The sequence below is a fragment of the Chelonia mydas genome, chromosome 25 (genome assembly GCF_015237465.2).
Source record: "Chelonia mydas isolate rCheMyd1 chromosome 25, rCheMyd1.pri.v2, whole genome shotgun sequence".
NCBI lineage: Eukaryota > Metazoa > Chordata > Testudines > Cheloniidae > Chelonia > Chelonia mydas.
The window spans coordinates 15,118,911-15,143,507 of NC_057858.1; the positions used below are offsets into that span (position 1 = coordinate 15,118,911).

The window sequence follows — 24,597 nt, forward strand, 5'->3', positions numbered from 1 at the left end:
CAGGACACCATGCAAACGTGGCTCCCCTTTCCCCTTGCTGGCTCCCTGGCCAATGAGTGTCCCCTGGGCAGCCGGGCCTCGCACGCTCCAGGGAGGTGGGAGGGTCTGCTGCCAGCTCCGCCAGGGACCTGGAATGCAGCATTTTCCCGAGCCCTTGGCACGGCCACTTGCCACGGCTGGGCCCTGTGCTCACATGGACGCGCTCAGCGTGGGGAGCAGGGCTGGGGCAGCTCCTCCGTATCAGCACCAGCCGCGGGGCTCAGAACCCCCCAGCCCAGGCCTGACCTGCTGGTACTTGGAGATGGGGTACAGCAGCTTGCTGTCCAGCTTGGCGTTGTACTGGGCCAGCGACTCGTGCCGGTAATGGTTAATGAGGTCCACCACGGAGCCGAAGGTCAGGGGCTCCGAGAAGCCGTACTTCCCCTCCCGGTGGAAGATCTTGATCAGCTTGTTGTTGCCACCTTTCCTGCGGGGCGGAAGTGGGAGCAGGCAGCGAGCTCAGCGCCAGGCAGAGACCCACTTGTCACATCCCCGGGGGACCAGCTTGGCAGTGACCGGCCCCCGTGCTCCGGCCATGGCAACCTTCACACTCACTGTGGGGCTCGGCACCCAGCACAAGCCTGGCCGACGGGCATCCCCTCAGTCCAGCATCAGGGAGTGATGGAGGCTGGGCACGGGACAAGGATAAGCCCCCCCACTGCCACCCCTTCTGCAGATGCCACACTCCTCCCCTCCCTCACTGCATCATTCCCCCCAGCCCCCCACAGACACCCGGGGCAGCGGGGGAGCCTGTCTGGTCTGGAAGCTGGCAGGCTTTCAGTGCTCTACAGCTTGGGGGTGCTGCAGCCCTGCCGCCACGCGGGGGCTCAGAGCCCTAGTCCTGGGGCAGGGAACCGCCGCAAGCCAGGCGCGCACAGTGGGCAGAGCCCGGCAAGTCAGGCGCTTACCTCGGCGTACGGCTAGTGGCCCTGCCTAAGGGGCTTGGGGCGCCCTTACCTCAGTGTGAGCGTGTACTCCCCCTGGATCTTACTGGAGGCATCGCGGACCAGGAAGGTGCCATCTGGTGTGTCGCGTAGCTTCTCGTTCACCTCCTCCCTGGGGAGGGGACAGGGCACACGTGGTCACAGCCGCCAGCGCACGACCCACAGAACCCACCCTCGCCCGTGGGGGGCTGGAGTGTAGGGATTAGTCAGTCTCACCCTGCCCGGCCCCAGCCCCACACATCCCCAAACAGGGGGGCCCCACGCCGTTAGCAGCTCCCGAGGGTCTAATGGCTAGCCAGGGGGCATGGGGGGTGCTCTCGCTGGCCCGCTGCCCAGAGGAACACGGTGTGAAGAGCCCGGTACCTGGAAATGTCGCCCCAGTACCACTCCGCCTCCTGCAGGGGCGCGCTGCTCCCGTTGGCCAGGCTGGCTCCACCGGACTTCGGCTTCGAGGGCTTCGGAGGCAGAGCTGCAAGAGAGCCAGGTGAGCACTGGAGCTGGGCTGCGCTCGGGCCCTGCTCCGGCCAGGATTTGCTCGCCACCAGCCCCAGCACCGTGCCACATGCTTGTCTCGGGCTGCCCCGGCCCGGCTCCAAATGGGCGTCGAACCGCACTGGTGCTGGGCGTGCCGAAGGTGCCACCCCGAGAGCCCCGATGCAGCATCCTCCAGGCAGGACCCACTCCCTTGAGTGTCCCCCCAAGCGCCTCCCCGTGCACAGGAGAGACCGTCTCTGCGCCCGTCCCAGCTCGGGCCAGTTCAGCGAGTGCCCCGCTCGGTGCCCGTTCTGTGACGGGGGCCGACGGGAACGAACCGAACACGCAGCCCTGGTGGGAGGCTGAACAGCCTCCTCCTTCCCAAGTCACACAGGAAGTGAGCAGCAGCCCGGAAGGCCCCAGGGCGCTGCAGCTTGTGGGGCTCAGTACCTGGTGGCACTTGTTCCGGCTCCGAGTCCTTCACCTGCAGAAGCGTTTCCAGGAAGAGTCCTGAGAAATCGGGGCTCAGCTCTGCACTGCAGGGAGACAGGGACTGGAAATCAGCACCCGGGAGAGATGCCAACAGATCCGGGAAGGAGGCATCGCGGCAGGTGCTGGGCTGTAACCTGAGCCAGAGGGGGATGGGGGTTCATTGCCCCAGCATGCCCCACGGGCTCTAGGGTGCACGCTCAGATGAGCAGTGCAGCGTGCTGCATTACCCGGACAGCCTGTAACCCCGGGGTGGGGGGTTGGGGGGATGGGACTTCATTCTACTGCCCCCAACTCACCAAGCTAGCAAGGTGCTCCTTGACAGACAGATGCAGGGTCTGCCCCACTTTCTAGTCCCATCTCTGCCTGCAGCCTGTGGCCCCAGCTCTCCACTCTGGGGGTGAACAGGTACTCAGCTGCGGGGTGGAGCTGCCAGAGGCCATGGGGAGGTACTGGCTGTTACGGTTTGGGCTTTGCGCCCCCTGCTCATACCAGCAGTTTATCTCCAGCGGGGCTAAGTCAGGGTCTCTTTACAGACCACCAGCGAGGGGCCGACCCCATTCGTCTCCCCTTGATGCTGGTGCAGGAGGCAGCATGATCTGGGTAAGGTCAGGGGCCACTGTCTGCAAAGCGTCACCATGCAGGAGGTCGAATACTGGGCCCCCAGCCACACTCTGGGCTCCTGCACACCCCTAGCTCAGAGACCCGGCCCACGGCAGCGTGAGCTGAGCTGGCAGGCTGGCTCCCGGGGCAGAGCACCACCAGCCATGTCTTGCTCTCACCCATCTGCCCTCTGGTGAGACGCAAACCCCCAGCCCACGTACCTGGTGCCAGGCAGCCGGAGCAGCAGAGGGCCGAAGATCTCGCCCAGGGCCCGAGGGTGGAGGCCGTTGCTCTCGGCCTGCTGGGACACCTTCCCCAGGTGGTGGAGCAGGAACTGCAAGGTGAGCAGGTTCTGGAGAGGGACCGCAGGAGACTCCAGTGCCAGCAGCAGCTGCTTCCTGCAGCTCTCTGGCTGCGGGATCTCTGGAGAGAAGCAAGACACACGCTGGAAGGGCAGGGGCCAGGCCTGCCTCACTCTCCAGTGCTCCCAGTGCATACGGGCTGCTCTGTAATCCACCTGCCTCTGGTGCACCGGGGTTAACACCAACTGTGCCCTGGAGCCCATCAGTGCCCTCCCCCACTTCCTGCCCATGAGCTTCCCCTCCCCCGCAGCACTGCCCTTACCCTGCAGGATGCTCAGGATCTCGCCATGCACAGATGCCGGGACCACAGGGGCAGGCAGATCCTGCAGGAAGCCTCGCAGCGCCTCACCCAGGGAATGCACGTCGAATGGCTCCACGTCACCCAGCGCCCAATCTGCACAGAGCAAACAGACCCTTCCAGCCGGTGCCGGGGCTCACACACGGCAGCCCCCGGCAGCTCTCTGGCCAGCTCAGCTTTGAAGGATGTATCTGGAGTTTCCCCAGCGTGGAACTTGGGGGCACGAGAGACCCCAGAATCCACAACAGTGGCTGCTGCTGGGGCACAGCAAGGGGGTGGCACATGGGAGGGGTCCCTCAAGGCCCAGCACAGGGCAGAGCTGCCAAGGACAGACATGCTCTCTGATTCCCATCCCCAGGGACCCCCGGCATACAGGCCTCGCTGTGACACAGACTGCAGCAGTGCCGCCCCAGCCCTGACAGGAGCCCTGCAAATCCCACGCGGCCCAGTGCAACTCCACTGGCATGAGCACAAACGCTCGCTACTCTCCTCTCGCACCAGAGAGCCCTGGAGCTTGGGTTTGCTTGGCAGGGAGCGGGCGTCGGGCAGGCCAGAGACTCCCTGCCGCAGCTGGTTTAGGGCCTTTGCATTTTTAGACCTTTCCACAAGGAGGAGGATCAGGCAGCCCTGGGGCAACACAGCAGCAGCCACCCCCAGGTGGCTGCACCCCAGCGGCGGAGGGCAGGGAACTATCTCCCTGAAACCTGGACTCCGAGGGCCCAGCCAAGAAGGCAGCCGGCACCGTGAGATCAGCTGCCAGTGTAGCTGCACGTGCAGGAAGTGAGCAAACGCAAGTGACGTGGCTGAGCTGATCTCTGGCTTACTCGTGGCTTGGGACAGCCTGGAGCTGAGGAAGCAGCATTTAGCCCTTTGCCAGGGCAGCGTGGGAGCACGGCCATCAACACAGAGTTGACTGGGGAGGGGACCGGGCTCACCACACTCAGTGTGTAGCAGGAGATCCAGGAGGAGCTGGCTTGCGACATCAGCTCCATGCCCCGCAACCAAAGAGCAGAACTCGTGTCCACGTTCCCTTGCACAAGACTCCTCCTCCTCCTCCTGCCAAACTGCAGGAAAGTGCAACCGCCTCGAAAGCGACACTTGCTGGCTTCCCTTACGTGCAATGACACCAACACAGCAAGATGGGCCCGTCCTTTACCGGCTGCTGGGGAGTTATCACTTGCCGAGGACAGAAGACAAGCTTGGCCTGGATTTCATTACTGCTGGCGCTGTCACATCCACTAATCTCATCCATCTGACCCAGCTCGCCTCCCCTCCGTACAGAACTGGTTCTTACCGGTCTTCAGCGCTTGTCTCAACTCCGAGCCAGACGTCCTGTATAACATCTCACTGTCTAAGCCTGTGGGAAGTGCAGGACGGTTTATGTTAGCTCTGTGAATAGAGGCAGCCACTTCAGCAGTGCTGATAATCTCTGAGCTGCAGCCACAGCAGTTATTAACCCAAGGGAGCTACAGCCCTGCGGCAGGAACGCTAGCTCCATTCCCTGCCCACCAGCCATGTCCGAGCAGATCAGGGCTTCAGAGTCACGTCAGCTGAACCGGGGCTAACCGGCCTCGGATCAGGCTGTTTTAACAGACTCCAGAGACAGAGGGTTTGCTGTTTCCCCGAGGTGATGGCACAATCCATTAGGAAACCCAGCCTAAGTCCTGGCCTCCGAACAACTAGCCACCCGCCAGCCCTGGACTAGCACAGGGTTCCTGGGCCAGCGGCCGCAAGTTGGGCCAAGGGTCACTGCGTATAGCTAGTCCCATGGCGAGTTCATACTGCAGTGGCACCAGCCGGGCTGACAGGACACAGACTAAACCCATCCTGATAACGAGAACTTGCCAGGCTGCCGGGCTGTCCGGCTTCACGGCTCCCTGCCGCCTGCCAGGCACTCCCGGCCCCGCTTTCCAGCAGCTCAGTGGAGTAGCTGTGCCCAGAGGGAGCCCTGGCAGAGAAGGGGTTAACAATGGATGCTGCCCCTTTGCTACCTCACACGGGGGCTCAGGACACCAACCCCCTCCCCTCCCCTCTCACCTTTCTTCTCAATGGCTTCCACCAGCCTCAGCAGAAGCGGGGGCGCGACTTCAGGGGGGGTGAACTGCTCCGCCAGGTCCGGGAGGAGCCATGCTGATGGAGACAGCAGGGGAGAGCAGGCAGTTAGAGCCCATGTAGCACCCGACAGCCAGAGGCTGAGGCCACAGGACTGATTCTGACTGCCTGGCTCGCTTCCAACCCACCGCACAGGCTTGCTGGGCCCGCAGCCAGGTTGCCTCCCCATTGGGGAGGGGCGGCCCCCACACTCCAGCACACAGGAGCAGGTCGGCAGCTGGCTAGTTCAGCAGGGACTCAGCCAGCCAAGGTACCACAGCCCACTCGGTGCCCTGGGGGCAAGCCCTTGGGTCAGGGAGCTTCTCCTCCTGCCTGTCCAGGACCTGGCGCAATCAGGCACTGATTCTGGATGGCCTCATGCTAGCTGTGAGCCAAGGGCCTGGGAGGTGCCCCTGCCCGCCGATGGAGGGCTGGGGGAAGGATGGCAGGGAGGGCCCCCAGAGTGGGGCTGGTGCTCAGGGGAGGGCTAAGTTACTTTCCACTCAGGGCAGGCTGACTTGGGGCAGGAGGAGGAGAGAGGGGCCATGTGGAGCCAGAGCTGCTCCAGCCTCTTCCTGGCAGAGAGCAATGCTACAATTCTTTTGCAAGCAGGGATATAATTTCCTGAAGCTCAGGCGTTTAGGAAGCGGTGGCGAGGCACGTACGCACCCCGCGACAGAACCGGACTGGACCCGACACTCAGAGGAACCAGCCCCATTGCGTCGCCCACTGAGCACAGCCCAGGCTGGGTCTGGGTCAGACCCCAGGCCAGCTGATCCTCAGGGTGCGGTTTGCGTCTCTCCCGGTAGCCAGGGCTCACTGGTGGGAAGTTTTAATCTAGCAAAATTATGCAATGGCAGGAGGGAGGGGGACGTTCTGGGGAAGGATAAAACCCTCCCCTACTTCACTCCTTAGAGCCACGCGCCCTGCGAGAATTAACCCAGTCCCAGCCAAGGGGGAGAGAGACTCATGAACTCCTGCCAGACTGACCCAACCAGGCACAGGAAGGGTTAATGCAGCATCCAAACCTTCCAGACCCAGATCTAGTGCCTGGCCCTGGCTGCTAAGGGGGGGCTTGGCGGATCTGGGGAGTGGGGGGGAGGAGCTGGCTGCAGGGAGCCAGGCTTAATCCTCAGATCCAGAGAGAATGCCATGTCAGCACATTCCTGCCCTTGATTGCTTGTTAAACATGGAAACTGGCCCTTTGCCTCCCGCAGGCAGCAGCGCCAGTGTCCCCTGTAGGAGCTGCTACTCAGCACTCCCTGCAGAGACCCGGGCCCAGGTCCCCCCTCACCCTTCCCAGAGGCTGGAGGATCAGTCAGGAGACCCCCACCCCCCTGCCCTAACCGCAGATACCAATTGATCATATGACTGCTACACACACACCAAGGCCCTGCTTCAGGCTACGGCTGCACTGCAGGGTTCCAAGACTGTCCCTACTTCTGCTCAGTGTCTGGACTGTAGCTAACAGGAGCCTGCCTCCACACACATGCTCAGCAGCGAGCCAGGAAACCCTGCTCCAGTGCTACGCTTGGGCACGTTAATCGCGATGTCTGCTGGGTACGCAGAGGGGTCACACCATGCCAATTTGCCAGTTCCCAGAGAACTGATGTCTGGAATCCCCCTCTTCAGTGTGGAAGCAGGGCCACAGAGATTACAGGTCTCAGCGTGAAATTCCCAAACACGCTGGGCCCTGCAGCCGTGCTGGACCGCCCGGCCACATCAGGGGTGCAAGCAGAAGGCTGCTGAATTGCAGGCCCTGCGGCTGCGTGGCACAGCCATCCCAGGGCCAAACAGCGAGTTACCGTAGGGATTCTTCCTTCACAGAAGAAAAGGCCCCATGGGCAGGGCTCTGGGAACAAAGCTGGTTACAGATGAAGAACACAGTGACTATTTGGGAACATGCCCATCACAGTCACTGAGTCAGAACCTGGGTGCGTCAGGATGTTTGCCAGACCCGAACACACTTCCATCCAGACTATGGGGGCTAGTGCTTGGCTTCACCCAGTCTGTTACTGTTACGAGCTCCATGAACAGCTCTCAGAGCTCTCTGGCTCCTCACTCCTGGACCCGGGAAGCATCAGGGCTAGAAATGGGAGATTTAGACCCATGGGAAAGCTGGATTCTGCAAGATGTAGGGGCTTTAAGGCACTGCCCGCCTTCCCTCAGTGCACCCACATGCTGCCGGCGCCAAACCAGCCTCGGCCCCAGGGCCAGGGTTACTGGCAGTCCCAGACAAGCTATTGTGTTCTGTGCACGAATGCTAAGCCATGCCCATTAGTGTGCCGTCCAGACTGCAACCTGGGGCTGCTGCAGAGACTCTCCCAGGGCAAGCCCTGCCCTCAGCTCCTGGCCTGTGAGATGCAGGCAGACCCAGCGACTCACCACATGTGGGAGAGACTCAAGGTTCCTGGCTACAAGCTCTCATGCTCGGGAGCTATGAATGCAGGGTCACAGTAGGGCTCGTCTCTCTGGCCCTCCTGGGCGCCCAGGCTCCCTGCATTCAGCTGAAGCAGTCACCAGGTAGGTCCAGAGCTGCAGCGTCACCCCGAGCCCAAGCTACACAAGGCCCCTCCCTCTGGAGTCCCTCCAGGCGATGGGTCCTGGCTGGCTGAGGACCTGCCTCCTGCAGCCATCAGCATTGCAGCAAGGGCGGAGGGGGGCACTCCCACATACAGTCCCTAGCCAGAAATGCTCACTCGCTGCCCGCCAGGACACAGCCACACTGAGCCCTGGGCATTCACCTGGGGCAGGGCGGCTGCTTAGAGGATCCTGGGGTGGCTGCCACTTGTCACCTGGTTGCCCATTTCAGACACCGATCCCTCGCCCCAGACCAGGAACTGCTTGTGACCCTTCATCTGGGCTCCTTGGCTAAGCTTTAAGGCCAGGAGGGGAGAGAGGGGCAGCCCCCAACCATGCCCGCTGTGTTCTCAGGAAAGGGGTCAGCGCAGCTCTCCAGTCGCTCACTACTGTGTCTCTGCAGGGCTCTTTGTAAGGGGCTAGTTCAGTCCAGGAGGGCACTGCGGTCCTGCCAGCTGCCTACGGCAGAACGTGGGACAGGCAGAGACCAAGTGCCCAGGCTGGGTGGCACTAAGTGGGCTCTGGGGTGGTGACCCCGGGGGGGCTATGCTCTGCAGCCCCACAGCACCTGAACTCCTGCGACACCGATGGGTTACCCTCTGCCCTCACAACGAGGATGCTGCCAAAGGTGCCACTAGACCTGATACGCAGACTTCAGAGGCGTCTCCACTGCCGTGCCCGTGCCGGAATCCTCTCAAGAGTCCAACGTGCCCCGGAGACGTTTGTTGGCACCTGACCGTTTCCAAAGCTGCTGTGAATCTTGCAGGGACCCCACTAATGTTACCGAGCCCACCACTCTGGGGCAGGCCTCAGGAGACAGGATGCAGTGCTCACATTCCAGTCCCTGAGGCTCCCAATCCCAGATGTGAGGGTGAGTGAAAAGCAAGAAGGGAGAGTTGCAGTGGAGATCAGGCAACACAAAGGAGCCTTAAAGTGGGTACACACAGCCCCCCAAGGCCATCCCTGCGCAGGGATCTCCCCCTATTGCATGGAGAAGGTGTAGGGGTTCTGCTCCCAGCCCTCGGCATAGGGGGCATAGCCACAGTCTGCTGCATTGCAGCTTTCTCTGCTCCCCTAGGCACTTATGGGCCGCAGAAAGCAGTGTAACTCAGAGCCCCCTCGGGGCTGCTCTACTGGGGGGGTCAGGCCTTGCACAGCCATAGAATACATGGAGCAAGTGAAAGGCAGGTTAAAGCCCCCATCCCCCACTGAAGTGCAGGGATGGCGTCACTGGGAATCACGCCCAGGGGCTATTAATCTCACCAAATGGCTTATGAGCAGGGCTGCATCACTGAGGGGCTTCTGGAGGCGCTCTAAGGAGGGATGTGGATCAAGCTGCAGCACGGCTCAGGGCCGGAAGCCTACGGACTCTGGGGAGCTTGGCACAGCCCAGGCCGCTGCCGAGAGAGGCAGAGCTAGTGCTCTGGACGGCATAAGGCTCCCAGAGTGACTGGAAGGGCTCAAGAGGGCAACTGCAGAGTCTCCCCACGTGGCCGGCCTGGAATGTGCTGCTTCAGAAAGCAGCAGCCGCCAGCATCTCCAGGCTGGGGAGGGACCACGGCGGCTCACACAGCAGCAGCGGAAACATTCCCGAGCTACCCTTTCCGCACGCGCGCCTCACAGACAGCAAACACCGGCTAAGCCCCTTCACTCCGGGGGCTGCCGCTCACACCAGACGCAGTGTGACGAAAACAGTCCCCTTATCTCCTTGCTGCCACCAAAGCCCCTGTGCCCATGAGCGCCTTCCACCCTAAGTCACTTATCCTCTCCCCACAGCCACGCCTCACACAGGTGCACGGAGGGGGGCGGGGGTAAGGGGCTTGTCCACCCTGAGCGAGTGCCAGAGCTGGAACAGAACCCAGGAATCCCGGCTCTGAGCCCCCAGCTCCAGCCCCCCACAGTACAATTACCGAGATGGGCAATGAGCAGACGACGGGGCTCCGCGGTGACGCTACGTGTCCCCAGCACAGCCACGACGGACCAATCCTACCACGGCCTCTTCCTAAAGACGGATTTCTCACAAGATGTTTGTCTCAATCTCCAACCATTTGCCCCGCCCTGCTGGGCATAAAGTGCCCTCGCAAGTCTGAAATGAGTCTCCCTTTGCAGAGCTGCTCACCAGGGGAGGAGGAGGAGATGAACGGCCCCTTTGGACTGCAAGGGGGATTTCAGAGCTGCTTCCCCGGACCTTCCTTCACCTTCCTGCCTCAACTCAAATACAGCCCCATGCTGAGATGTGGAGAGCAGCCAGAGCTCCCTGGATCTGGGCGCACACGCTCTCCTCCGGCTACAGGCTGGGGCCAGCCCGAGGGGACACGTCAGAGCGCCGGCCGAGTCCTGGTCCTCAAAGGGTCCAGCACTCCCCAGTCTGGAAGCACGGGCCGTATTTCTGGCCCCTTTTCCAGCCAGAATAGGCCAGGAGTTTGGTCCCGTACATTCCACCCCATCGCACAGCCCCAGCCAGCGCCCCTGGGCTGACCTGCTCGTCCGGCGCGGAGCGCAAGGGCCAGCTGGCCGAGCACACCTCCGCCAGACCTGCTGGGGACAGGGAGGCCGCGCTGCCTCACGAGGAGAGCGAGGCCTGCGGGCCAATGAGACCAGCACACCCGATCTGGAACGAGCCCTGGGCTGGAGGGAAGCCCTTGGACCTGCAGCTTGTGAGCAGGAGTCGTCGGGCCGCGGATCTTTCTGGCAGCCCGACTGCACGGCTCCCAGCGATCCCCCTGTAGGAGCATTTTCTGAACGCTCCCCACTGCGCCCTCCTGGGGCCCCGCAGTGCACACGGCCAGGCTGGGAACGCCGCACCAAGCCCCATCCCTTCCTAGGCACACACCAAGACACAGGTTCTCCTGCCACCCAGAGCCGCACGGCCCCCTGCCCACACAGGCGCTGCTGGCAGAGCAGAAGCACCTTCGAGGAACGGGGCAGCACCCAGCGCACGGAAAGGCAGCGCTCCGAGGGTCAGCGGGAACCTGAATTCTGCTGCAGGGGGTGTTGTCCCCCATACCCCTCGCTGCGCCCTCTCCCCACCGAGACATGCTCTGCTGCGCCACGGGGGCTCACAGCTGCTCTACTCCTTCCCCCACACCGGACCCCCGCCTTCCCCGTCCTCCTCCCCCCACGCGGGACCCCCACCTTCCCTGTCGTCTTCCCCTGACACAGCCTCCCCCGCCCGCTAGACCCCTGCCTTCCCTCCACCTCCTGCCCCGCTGGACCCCCGCCTTCCTCCGCCACACTGCCTCCCCCCCCACCTTCCCCGTCCTCCTCCCTCTACACTACCTTCCCCTCCACCTCCCCCCGCCCACCGGACCCCCGCCTTTCCTGTCGTCCTCCCCTGACACCGCCTTCCCCCCTGCTGGACCCGCACCTTCCCTGTCGTCCTCCCCTGACACCGCCTTCCCCCCTGCTGGACCCGCACCTTCCCCGTCCTCCCCCCCACCCCACCTTCCCCCCCCCCGCAGGACCTCCGCCTTCCCTGTCCTCCTCCCCCCATACCGCCTTCCCCACCCCCACAGTTGGGGCCTCGCCAGGATTAACAGAAAAACTTCCTTCCGTGCTCTTGGCTAGACACAGAGCAGCATGGTCAGGACATACAGCCCTGCATGCCAGGGCATGCACACTGTGCCCACGCCCGGAGTGTGCCATCACAATCCTCGTGTGCAGGGCCCTCGCACACAGACAGCACTGCATGGGGCACGACATGCTGCCTAGGGGCTGCGGGGGCTGGCCCACTGCCCTGCACTGTGTGGCTGGGGCACATTGCGGCTGACCAAGTTCAAACCCAGCTGAAAACCACGGGGGGGGGGGGGGGGGTAATGACTCACGACTGGCTGGGCAGCGTACTCAGGACAGCCTGGTCAGAGAGGCTATTTAGCACCTGCACAAACTCAAGGCCAGGGGGCTGGGTGCACACGACGGCTCCTGTGGCTGGCATGGGATGCAGGCGCAGCAGCACTGGGACGGAGGGTGCTTCAGCAGGATGGAAATCCATCCCAGGACTTGCATCTGACACAGCCCCCCTTGGATGCCTGCATCTCTGGGCCTGTCTGGGATGAGAGGCCATGGGGTGAGGGAAAGAGCTCATGTGATACCTCCCAGCCTGTGCTGTGAGAGTAAAACCACAGCTGAGCAACAGTGGCAGGCAGGGGCCCAGCCCACACCTCCCCAGACGTGGGGATTTTATCACTAATGCATCTGCACTATCAGCACCTCCAGCAAGCTCCACACAAGCGGATTAACCTTCAGCAGCCCTGGAAGGCACGGTCTCAGTTTGCTAAGGGGGGCGGGGAAGGGGGTTGAGCACATGAGGGCCTACAGCTGGGACTGGAACCCAGGAGTCCTGGCCCCCTGCCTGCTGCTCTAACCACTAGAGCACCCAACAGCATGTTCCACTCTCAACCTCACTGGAGAGGAGGAGCCTCTGCAGGCCAGGAGGAGGCAGAGAAGCCGTACTTCCTTATAGCTTCACCTTAGTGAGACCCTGCTGTGCAGGGCAGGGCTTACCTTGCTCCAGCACCTCCTGCATGCGGGAGGTGCTGGCCCCAGGAGTCGCTGGCAGGGGTCTCTGCACCCTGGGTCTCTGGGAAGGGAGAGAGATTTTCACGGGTCCAATGTACTCCACATAGGTGCCAGGGAAATCCCCTTTCTGCTTAGTGCGCTCATTGATGCCTGGGATCCACCCAATCTGGTTGGGCGTCTGCTCGTCTCCGTCCTTGAAGCCCAGGGCCTGCAGGGCCCCTTTGCTCACCACCAGGACGTCCCCGGGGAGCAGGTCGATGTCCTCGTCACGCTCTTTGCAGTACTGGTAGAGCGCGCGGTACTGAAAGCCCTCGGTGCTGCCCATCTTCTCTGCTGCACAGGGCAGCTGGTGCCGGGGCCAGCTGCTCGGGACGTGGAAAGGCGGGGAGGGTGCTCAGGCACTGCTCTCGCCCTGCACCATTCTTTGTGGGTTTAACATCTTTGCACGAGCGAGGACGAGCGAAGCCTGGTGAGGACAGCCCCGCCCACGCCCACTGCAGTGCAGCCCCTTTTCCTTAACTTGAAGCCACGATTCAACCAAATGATGGAGCAGAGGGAGAATGCGACAAACATAATCCAGCACTCGTGACTGGGCATGCAGCAAAGAAAGGGGCAGCTCAGGGCTCCGCAGTCCTAGAAGGGGGCAGGTGTGTCAGGGTCCGTAGGGCGAGGGGACAGCATGTTTCCAGCCAAGCATGGCGTGTGCTCCCGCTTCTCTTCCCAGAACCTGGAAGGGGGAAGAACGAGGGTCTGTTACGTCATGGCCAAATGCTCCAGAGCACGGCCCTTCCTGTCATGCCCCCAACATCCAAACGGCTCCCGCCATGCTAATCACTTCAGTAAAACAAACTCCAGGCACTGGCAATCAAGTCAGTCCCTTACTGACACCTGGATCCCAAGCACAGGAACATCAGAGCATGGGACTGACTTGATCCATAAACTGCAAAAGCGTGAGAGAAGCCCCTGCTCACTGCAGAATCACTCTGCTGCCTGGGACTTGCAACCTCAAGGTAACTGCAAAACAAAGAGAACACAGGGCCTTGTTTGCCTGTCTGCAGTTTGCTCTCTTTGATAGCACTTTGCGGAAAGTAATTCATTGTTTTCCTGTTTGCATGATCTTTTACACAGCAACGTTTACAAACAGATAAAGGAGCCCTTCAAGCCACCCAGAACCTGACACCAATTTCCTTCTTGTATCAAACGGAATATGTTTCACAAATGTATGTTTTCCTGTTCACTAAGAAATCTCTGGAGATCACCACCACGAAGGCCTGGCCTACACAGAAAAGTTACATCAACATAGCCACAGCCGTAGCTATGCCAACCTAACCCCCAGTGCAGATGGGGTTGTGTCAGCAGAACAATTCTTCCACCGAACACCTGGAGAGGTGGATCATCACCAGTGATGGAAAAACCCCTTTCATCACTGTAGGGCATCTCCACGCTAGGGTGCTATGCTAGCCCAGCTGCAGGGTCCAGAGCGTAGACATGGCCTAAGTCTCGGCACCTGTAGTCTACAGGCTCATCAAATGCCTGGCAGCTGCCACACAGAAGAGGCTCAAAGATTAGGTTGAAGCAAAACCACTTCTGCTGCTGGATACCTAGTGCAGGCGAGTGCCTGCGATGTGGGGGAGGGGGGATTTTTCTTGGACAGAGGGAGGTGAGGGGGGAGGGAGTTAGGAAGAAATGAATTGTTAACTCCCTCAACTCTACTCGAATTTGAGAGCCACCAGTTGCCTTTAAGTGATTCAAAAATACAAAGAGCAGAAGAACATGGGGCCTGCCTGACCCAGAAAGCAGCCAAAAGGAACAAACTTTTAACAGCATTTTAATTTGGAGAGAATAGATGTCGATCATTAGAGTCCAATGAGAAACGATGGCATGCCCACACCCCCGCACAGCACTTCCAACCAGCTGTGCCCAAGCTTCCCATTTGACTCCGCTTCCCTCGGGGTAAGACGCGGCGTTTCCACAGGACACGAGCTGAATCAAACCCGACAGTGGCACTAGAAAGTCTGCAGCTAGCGAGAGCAGTTCAAACCGGAATTCCTCCCGTCTTTAATGTCTGTGAGAAGTCCGGATGCCATTCCTATTAGCTACTCAAGCGGCTTTTGAGAGGTCCATGCCAGAAGCCATCTGACACTAGCTCCATCTTCCTCTCGCAGCCACCCCCAGGAGCAGGTCGGGTTATCTGCATGCACACAACCTGGGCAGGGAGGTAAAGTTACAGTGCTGTGTAACTCGGGGATGTTCGTATGGCCACGCTATTGAGCTACCTAAACAGGAAAGCAACACAACAGATCTAGACAAGCATCCCTCAGCACCCAACTGAAAGACAATGGGGCAGCTGTTAGCATCAAGGATCCTCCCTCTGACAAGGCTGGTTTTGCCAAAGCTGGAAGCCTGGCACACAGAAGAACCCTAAAGGGTTAAAAGCCCCTCTCAGGCAAGGAAGGGGCCAGGCAACAGCTCCGTGTCCAGTCTGGTGGCTTCAAAGTGCTTTGGTTCTAGCTAAGGACCGCTGTGCTTGGCCACCGTATGAACCACCGGCAGGGCTCCCGGCGGGAAGAGAGCTGCAGGGTCTCAGCCAGCGATCGCAGGGGACTGCAGCCCAGGGCCTGGCCAAGCATGGCAGAATTGTGGGATCCCACCACAAAGGGGGTGTGCTCCAGCTGGGAGGGGGCAGAGGGGCAGCTACCCAGTAAGTGGGATAACTACTTGAGTCTGCATCAATACGTTTCCTGGCACAAGCTAAATGAAGCTAGCCGGCACACGTTTAACTAATCTGGCTTTAAGCCGATCGTAAGATGTGTGTTAGAACAAAGCCTGCAGGACCCACATGCTCTCAGGATGCAGAGGGGATGCAGGAGCAGCCTGGAGCCACCCACCTGCAGCCTGTTGGCATCTGACAGCTGCAAACGTTTGCGCTGCAGACCAGATATGCTGTGGCAGGGCAATGGGCTGCAGCCAGCAGCGTCCCCACAGCTAAAGCACATTTGGCCCTTTAATCGCCATGCTCCACTAGGTAGCTTTGGCCCCCAGCTACTGTGCCGGGGAAGGGACTAGCCCCCACTTATGGCTGCTGAGGTTTCTGCCTTTTGAATTAGCTAACCTGGAGAGGGAGGACTCCTAGCAGGGCCCATCCCCCCCTCTTGGTAGTGCAGGCTCGCTCCATTCCTAGGGGCCGTCTTGAGCAGTCTGTGTCCCAAGTGACAGGGCTCCCTGCCTTCCCACGGGACATTACTGCATGGCCTGGCACAGCTCTGGTGCAGGACTCATGTCCAGTCTAAACTCCCCGCTGACCATCATCACACTTATGCATGCTGGGCACTCAGCGACCACAGTGACAATAACTGCCCCACACAGCTCACATGCCGCCCCAAACAGCACCTTCCCCTCAGCAGTGTTCACACACTTCTGGTTTCTGTTCCCTTTGCTGTTGTTCTTAGTTAGCTCCTCCAGCCGCTCACCATCTGCACAGAGTCCAGTTCCTGCCAGGGTTCCAGATTTCACTGGCCCTCCGACCCTGGCATCTGACAAGTTCTCTTTGCAGCCAGAAGACGCGCACAAGCTTGGAAGCCAGCCACGGAGGGAGTGCAGAATGGCTACGGTGCTGGCCCAGGGCGTTCCGGGCAGGAACCATCTCCACACCCCCTTTTCCCTTCGCACAGTGCCCAGCACAACAGAGCCCTGACCCTGCCTGAACCTCCAGGTGCTACAGGAGCAGTGGAGACTGTGCGAGGTGCGCTCAGATGGCACATCCCCATCTCTATGGAGTCACGCTGACAGCATTCGGAGCAGCACTTCTGAAGGTCACAGGAACCAGCCCGTTCGACAGCAAGCATCTGATTAGCCCCCAGCACGCATCTGATTAGCCCCCAGCACGAACCCAGCTAGCAAAAGCCAGGGCTATTTTTAGGAGTAAACAAACGCTGCTGAGATGGAGGCACGAGGAGGCTCCTTCCCATAATTAGAAATGCATGGATGTTTTAAATTTGCCCTGTGAGGAAGCCATGTGTTTTTGCAGAGCTGCTACTGACCAAGAGAGATGGGTCTGTTTGGGGCTGCCCATTGGCCCCCAGCTGGGCTGGGTTAGTATGCAGGGACACCAAATGAATGATGTGGTAACATCAAGGTGTCTGTCAGTTACCAAGTTCCTGGTGAGAGCAGAAAGCTCATTCTGAACCCACAAGAGTCCCGCTCAGGGTCAGGATTTTGATCCCAGGAGCTCGTCAGACTGATGGGCCCAGTCAGAGCTCACTGCGCCAGTCCCACGTCCAGCTCTTACCATTTCCCCTTCAGGGTTCTGTGCTCACTCACGTGGGACTTGTCCAGACACCAGCTGCCTCCAGCTTCCCCAAGACAACTCAGCCTCTGCGCCCAACAGAGTATCCAAGTTACTGTCATGCGGCCGCAAGAGCACCCTGGATATCTGGTATCACTGGGGCAGGGGGGGTGTTTACAGACACCTTTTTCCAAGCACCACACCCCATTTCCCCTTTGCTCTCAAAAGCAATGAGCTCCACTCCAGCCCCAGAACAGCATTAGCTCTCTGCCCGAATCCAAGCGCTTTCCTGACACAGGCTTTGGGAACCCTGGGAGAAAGAATGACAAACCATTCAGTTACTCACACCCAAAGGCTCCATGTTGGTACACAGACAAGACAGCTCTGTGTTACGTTCACCAGGACCCAGGAAATCTCAAACCCTGAACAACATCCCTCTGGACTCCGATGCCAGCCCCACTGAAAGCTGCTGGTGCTTTTGTTCTAATCCTGAGGGAACTGGCTTGAAGCCTTGGAGCACCCCTCTGTATGTGTGCAGGTCTCAGGGTGCTTTACAGACTGGGAGTTAACACAGCAGCTCACAGACGAGGACAGCTAGAGAGAGGTTAACCAGCTTCCACAGACCCAAGAACAAGTGGGCATGCAGCTCAGAGACCCCATTTCTACCTTCTATAAGGCCCTCCCCACTTTGTATCGTCAGACCTGTGGCGGCCAACAGATTATGAACCAGACAGGGTTCTGATGCACAAGGAGGAGACACGGTGGATAGGAAACAGCAAGGTGATGGCCACGAAAGACACTGCAAAGAAGGTGAGGGGAGAGAATGTCTGTAACCATGAGTTCACTTGTCTGGCAGCGATCTGCACCCTCTTCCCGCTAAGCAAAGCGAAGGCTCCTCTCAGCCAGGAGCTGGGTACCTGCGAGTTCTGTTAGATTCAAAACCTGAACCAGGCTGACAAACTGCCACCCTCCCCAGCGATAACCCCACTGCATCACACCAAGTGCAGCTGGGGGGAGGAGACTGCCCCTGTCAAACCTCCAACTCTCCCCCACATGGGAACTTGGGCGAATTCTTAATGTAGTTGGTGCAGAGCTGAGGGTCTGGGACCCGAGGGTCCTGACGTTCCCTTCCTTAACGTCTGGCCCCAAGACTCTTTCCCGGTCTGCATGGCACAGTCTAGGATTTCATGCCCCCAAAGCTCTGCCCTAGTCTGATGCCCCCAAAGGGGCCCATGATGTTCCATGCAAACCCCAGCCACACCATCACCCAGGGGCAGGTCCTAGAAGGAGCCGGTTCTTCCCTAGCTGTTGAGTTCTGTGACTACAGGCTCATGATTCACCAGTGGCCAAAAGTCAGGCAAAAGACACTCTGCATCTACAGCTGGCCTCACCAACCAGCAGCACGCAATCTGTCCCAGGACCCCAAACGAGGTTTCCACCACAGCCAGCCTCATCCTAACTGCAGCTAGGCCAGAACCGCAAGTTCTTCCTCTGGGATCGTTAGTTCCACCCAAGGGATGCTTGCTGGCACCTCCCATTCCTCTTCCCATTGTGACCCCTCACATGACAACCTGGTAAACCACAGAGACACAGAGCCATGGGGTGGCATCCACAGCCCCCCCCTTTCTGCCGTCAGCCTGGATGCGGGTAGTGACGGAGCCACGCAGACCGGCCTTACTGCAAGGCTCCCCGGTTTGTCTGGATCTGGGCTTGTGACTTTAACCAAGGCGCCAAGTCCTGCCAGAGCTTTGGCTCCAAACCTGCGATCCGGGAGACTGTGCCTGCAGGTGGTGTGGGAGGGGACAACCCACTGCAGGGAGGCACTTCCTCTGGAATCTCTCTGCTGATTAGGTGCCAGATTCACACCCAGGCCACCGGCACACCATGAAGCAGGCCATTTCCAGGACTGCATTTTAAGCACAACCGCCCTGTGACACACCAGTGTGTTTCCACCCTGGCAGAAGGGGAAGAGAAGCTCCCTGGGGCGCCGTGGCAGGCAGAGGGAGAGCCCTTGTGAGTCCCCTGGGTGCAGGGTACGGAGCTGCACAGCAGCATTTCAGTGGAGGATACAGTGAACCTTTCCCTGCACTGGTTGAAGTGCCTGCAGTCCCTATTCCCCTCTGGCCGGGGAGGCTGTCACACACCCAGAGCAGTTAAACAGCACACACAATATCCAAGTGCAGACTCCCTGCCTGCTGCTTGAGGCCTCTGCAGAGTGAAGCCTGCAGTAATCCTGCAACTTTGGCTGCCCATGTGAAACAGCGTGAACAGAAAGCTCCCCTGCACAGGCAGCTTTGTGAGGTGAGCACCAGGTCGTAATCTGCACAGACTGACCACGAGCTCTTTGGGCAGGACCATCCTGTACTATGTGTCTGAACAGCACCTGGCCCCCTATGGGGCTACTGCGATAAAAGCACCTTTAAAACACCAGAGTGAAATCCTCCTCTGAGCCCCTGGCACTGGGACGGTGGGGAAACTGCTGTCCAGCCCCACCTGACTCCCACTACGGCAGCATCTGAGGGCCTCACAATCTTCAAGGTATTTATCAGTGTCCTTATCCCCAGTGCTCAGAGCAGCTTAGTCAAACAGGGAGTCTGGGGCAGAGCAGGGGCTGGAACCCACGTCTCCCATGTCCTAGGGCATAAGCCCTAACCACGCACCCTCCTTCATCTCTGATTGAGTAGGCTACGGCAAACTGTTTAAAATTGCCCCACTTTGCAAGAAGTCCTAAGCTATAGGATGGGAGCCACTTTGGAGCACCACTGAGAACTGCAGAAGCTCTGACCTGTTTCGGATCCCAGAATCTCGATGCCTGAAGAACACGATGAATGTGAGCAAGCCGGTGGTACGGTGGAAGGAAAGGCACATCTCAAACCACAGTGCTGCAGCCCAGGCAAGGGCACCGCGAGTTCACGCTGTCCTGGCACGGCAGCCGCCGAGCGGAACAGAGCTCTCGCTTCCAGAACTCAGCCAGCTCCAGCCAGGAAAATATTACTTCATACTCCACAACGTAAAGAAGGAGAGGATTAAATTCAGCTTTCTGCCCCTCGCCCCTCTGAACTCTGCCTGATGTGGGGGGGACAGCCAAGAGTCAGCAAAGCGGTGGCAAGTGCCCCAGCAGCAGGGGGTCTGAGCAGCGCCGTGCAGCTGCTGCATACCAGGAAGGGCGCAAGCTGCCAAGGAATGTGCCAGTTTCTCCTCTGCCGTGGAGGGTAAGTCCCAGCAGAGAACCCTGGAGCAGAATGGAGAACAGGCGCACTGGGGTTAGCGCCTCTCTTGCTAAGGGGGAACAAAGCACCTACCACATCCCCGGGAATCCCAGCACAAAGCTTTAGGCACAACAAAGCACCTCTATGCTCGAGTCAGGATGGGGGAGGGATAAACATGCCCCATTTGGTTTTCGAAAGGGATGCAAGGAGGCAAACACCAACAGTGGTGCAAGGAGTCTCTCCGGACAGAGGATCCCACAGCTCCATGAGGGTAAGGCGTGGGGGTGCCATTAACCAGATGGCTTACCCTGACATCTTCCCTTCAGCCTGGGTGTTTGCTCTTCCACAGTGGTGCACTATCTAAGTGCCCCCACACAACACCCCTCCCCCCCCACACTCGGAGGGAGACCACGTTCTATGCTGCCTCCTCTCCACAGAGCCTCCGACAATAACGCATTCGCTCGAATGCACAAGAGTAAAGCTCAACTGAATTCAGACATGGGCTCAAGCAACCCCCTTACCAGCCCACTCTCCTGGCTCAGCCAACCCAGCCGTTTGTGCAGCAGGGGCCAGGTAAAGCCTATTCAAAGCAAACAAGCCCACATCTCTGGTGTCTGCGCCTGTCCTCTGCAGGGGAAACAGTTGTTCTACATCCCGCCACAAATCCAGGAAAGCAGCTTAACTGTGTGCGCGCAGCGGCAACCACAGATCAGGAAACCTGGGCGCCCAATGGAAAGCAGATGACAGAATTTGTGCTAAGGGATGGGGCTTATGTGCCAAATCCCATAAATAGATATCTGGAGGGAACCAGCAGCTCCAACGCTTGGGAGCGAAGTGCCACAGCAGGGCAGTCAGCCAGGGATAGGGGCCATGCACATGCCTGTCCCAGGGGCATGCCCTCAGCAGGGAGGTGGTTTAACATTGCGTAAAGACAGTGATTGTTTTCCCCGGCCCCCAAAAAACCCATAGTCCCTAGAATCCCCCACTGACTTGGAGGTGGAAGCCCGTTCTGAACACATGCACTGACTGCCTCCCTCACCACCAGGCTTCTCCTGGGGAGCACACAAGTAGCCACTCCGTGCCACAGCACAAAGGTCCCAAAGGTGAGGCTGCAAAAATTGCATGGGTTTTGGGTTTGTTTTTTTAATTCCTGGCAGCGTCCTGGGTGGAAGTTTGAGTTTCAAGAGACATGCATGGCCAGAGAGCCCCCACCGCACTGCTGTGATTGTCCCATAGCAGGGAGGCTGACATGGGCATCCCCGCTTCTGCTGGGGTGGCTAGTGGGGTGATCCCATCCTGGAGGGGGCGGGCCAGGAAAAGGGCCTGACTCCTTCACAGTGAGCTCCAGCCCAGACTGCCCCTGCTGCTTCCTGTCCCGCCAGAGGGGTGGCGCTGACACCACAGTGATTAAGAGCCCAGCCACCACAGGCCCCAGCAGGCCAGGGGAGACACCGCAGCATCAGCTGTTGAAGAGCTGAGACCAGGATCCTCTGCTCGGAGAGGGTCTATCCCATCCTGCAACCCCGACCACCAGGCCAGGGTCTCCTCACGCCCCAATCCCCTCACCTCCAGAATAGCCAGCCCCAAACCCCCAACAGCCAATGGAGCAACTCTGCTCTCCTGGCCGCCACACAGAGTATGGGTTCCAGGACCCGGGTACCAAACCTCAACTTCCCATCACGCCCCCTCTTCACCAAGCCAGCCTACATACCCCAATCAGGAGTAGGCAAGCAGTCTCCAAAGCCCCAGGGCCCAAAGTCCCCACCCAAACCCCACGCAGTGTGGGAGACCATAACACTAGATAAAACAAACACATTTGGATTTTTTTAATTTAAATCAGTTATGTAAACATTTTTCTTTTTAAAAATAAATCTGTTTACTGTTAAATTTGAAACTATGAAAACCTACGTTGAAGCCTAAACTTCCTATAATCTCCTAAAATCTTTTAAACAAAAAACAAGACTGCGCCAATGAGCTCTCTCTCCAGCTCTAAGGAGTTAAAGGGTGCTGCTGCTTTTTTAATTACAGAATTGCAGGAAAACATCTAGCTGTTGAGGTCAGCTCAAGCTAGATATTGTAAATGTGTCTCAATCTTAGAATCATAGAACTGGAAGGGACCTCGAGAGTCCAGTCCCCTGCACTCGTGGCAGTACAAAGTATTATCTAGACCATCCATGACAGGTGTTTGTCTAACCTGCTCTTAAAAACCCCCAGTGATGGAGATTCTACCACCTTCCTGGGCAATTTATTCCAGTGCTTAACCACCCTGACAGGTAGGAATTTTTTCCTAATGTCCAATCTTAACCTCCCTTGCTGCAATTTAACCCCATTGCTTCTTGTCCTATCCTCAGAGGTTAGTAAGAAAATTTTTTCTCCCTCCTCCTTTACAACCTTTTATGTACTTGAAAACTTATTATGTTCCCTCTCAGTCTTCTCTTTTCCACACTAAACAAACCATTTTTTTTTTCCAATCTTCCCTCATAGGTCATGTTTTCTAGACCTTTAATCGTTTTTGTTGCTCTTCTCTGGACTTTCCCCAGTTTGTCCACATCCTTCCTGAAATGTGGCCCCCAGAACGGACACAATACTCCAGTTGAGCCCTTATCAGTGCGGAGTAGAGTGGAAGAATTATTACTCATGTCTTGCTTACAACACTCCTGCTAATACATCCCAGAATGATGTTTGCTTTTTTTGCAACAGCGTTACACTGTTGACTCATAAGTAGCTTGTGATCCACTATGATCCCTAGATTGCTCTACCCTGGTACTCCTTCCTAGGCAGTCGTTTCCCATTTTGTACGTGTGCAACTGATTGTTCCTTCCTCAGTGGAGTACTTTGCATTTGTCCCTATTGAATTTCATCCTATTTATTTCAGACCATTTCTCCAGTTTGTCCAGATCATTTTGAATTTTAGTCCTACCCTCCAAATCACTTGCAACCCTCCCAGCTTGGTATCATCCGCAAACTTTATAAGTGCACTCTCTCTGCCATTATCTAAATCAGCGATGAAGCTATTGAACAGAACTGGACCCAGAATTATGTCACGTGCTGCAGTACACATCTGTTTTATTTTCGGTCACTACAATAGCACGAGCGCTGATATTTACATCTTCCCTTTGGGAGCACTTCCAGTTGTGTGGAAAAGCTTTTGCGCCTCACTTCCTTTGGGAGTCAGGTTAGCTAGCAAGTGCCCTGAGAGCATTGTCTTCAGCTGGACTAGTTCCTTCAAAGCTGGGAAACCAACGGGGAGATGAAGCAGCAGGAGAGCTTGTTTCCCCCCTTCATTCCAATTTAGGACTGAAAACTAAGTGGGAGAGGAGCTCTATTCATTCTAAACACTTGACGGTCATGGGGCCACGTTTTCAAAGGTCTTTAGGCACCAAAATCCCACCAGGCACCTAAGCAGACTAACTCCCATCGCTCTCGGGACAGGGACCATCTTTTCGTTGTGTCTGTACAGCGCCTAGAACCAGAGCCCTGATGGGGGCCTACAGGTGTTACTGCAACACAGACAAACAATGACAGTCTTAATGATAACATGCCAAACAGTACAGCGCTCCCATCCCCAGGCGCTGGTTCAGTACTGACTCACAAGAGCACCACTCACAGACACCGTTTCTGGGTTTCCCTTGGCGGTCTCCCATCCAAGTTCCAACCAGGCACAACCCTGCTTAGCTTGAGGCTGGATGAGATCACAGCATGAGGGTGAGGTTCCAGGGAGGCCTCACTGGAAAGAGCCCCTTTATAGGAGAGTTTGAGCAAGATGCGACATGACAGCAGACAAGGCAAGAACTCTGGGATGGGCACAGCACGAGGGAGGGATTGACCTGAGTGAAAGTGAGAAGCGTTTACCTGGGGAGTATCTGCACAGTCAGACGGAAGCTGCAATACACTCAATTACTGGCTCTCACCACAGAAAAGAAGTGGGAACTGAAAGGTGAAAGTTGTTTGAGGCTCTCCAGTTTCTTGGCAGGTGACAGTCATGACCCTCCCAGGCATGCTGGGGGCCTCCTTGGTCCCCCGTGACATGAAATACCCAGGTTCAGGATTAGTGGCCTTTGCAGTGAGTACTCCTTGCCAAGCACCACAAGCGCCTCTTCCTCTGGATGCCTTTGTTGTGTGTGGGCTGCAGTCCCGGCCGCTGGCTGCTTTCACATAATCTCTCACCAGAGACTACGAGTATCTTCGCTGCAAAGAGTGGTGTGTTCTTCGCTCGGGTTAAACTAGCAGTGTAGACCCAGCAACTCGGCTTTTAACTCAGATTAGCTACTCGAATGAACTCAAGCTGCTAACCCGAGTTAGGAACACACCTTTCATTTGCAATGACGATATACTCATAGACCGAGTTTCCTGAACCTGGCTGCCTCCTCCTGCCAAGAGCATGGACACAAAGGACCACGAGCGTCCTGTCCATGACTGTTACTCTGTGTGTATGCTAAGGGGAGGCTGCTTCCTGCTTGAACTTCTGCAGTGTTAATGCAGCATTCTGCAGTTGATTTGTTACTGAAGTCGTGGGCATGAAGGGGTATCTGAAATGTTTGGAAAGGAATAAAAAAAAGTGCCCCTGCTAGAACTGTCCCATTGCTCAGTTATCCCTTAATTTGGATCCCTGAGTAGCCAGAGTAAATCACCCCCATTTTAGAAGCATATTATTTGCATGTTTGGTTTCCTGGAATACCTAATTTCAGAAATAAAAGGCTAACTG

At 58.0% G+C, this 24,597-nt stretch overlaps 1 protein-coding gene across 6 annotated transcripts in view; it reads right to left on the bottom strand.

Moving 5' to 3' along the window:
* The window catches only part of PIK3R2 (phosphoinositide-3-kinase regulatory subunit 2), a 36,483-nt gene that overhangs the window by 8,336 nt on the left and 3,550 nt on the right, over positions 1–24,597 (bottom strand). For 3 of the 6 annotated variants that reach the window (XM_037885887.2, XM_043535677.1, XM_043535676.1), the window contains exons 2-10: positions 12,384–13,125; positions 5,247–5,339; positions 4,504–4,566; positions 3,174–3,305; positions 2,771–2,972; positions 1,908–1,993; positions 1,347–1,452; positions 997–1,095; positions 286–466 (exon numbers count right to left, since the gene is read on the bottom strand). In XM_037885887.2, the coding sequence (XP_037741815.1) occupies positions 286–466; positions 997–1,095; positions 1,347–1,452; positions 1,908–1,993; positions 2,771–2,972; positions 3,174–3,305; positions 4,504–4,566; positions 5,247–5,339; positions 12,384–12,723 (1,302 nt within the window). In that variant the 5' untranslated portion in view covers positions 12,724–13,125. Of the gene's footprint in view, positions 1–285; positions 467–996; positions 1,096–1,346; positions 1,453–1,907; positions 1,994–2,770; positions 2,973–3,173; positions 3,306–4,503; positions 4,567–5,246; positions 5,340–12,383; positions 13,126–19,468; positions 19,680–24,597 lie in introns of those variants that run through there. The other 3 variants (XM_037885889.2, XM_043535678.1, XM_037885888.2) reach the window with 2 other exon arrangements.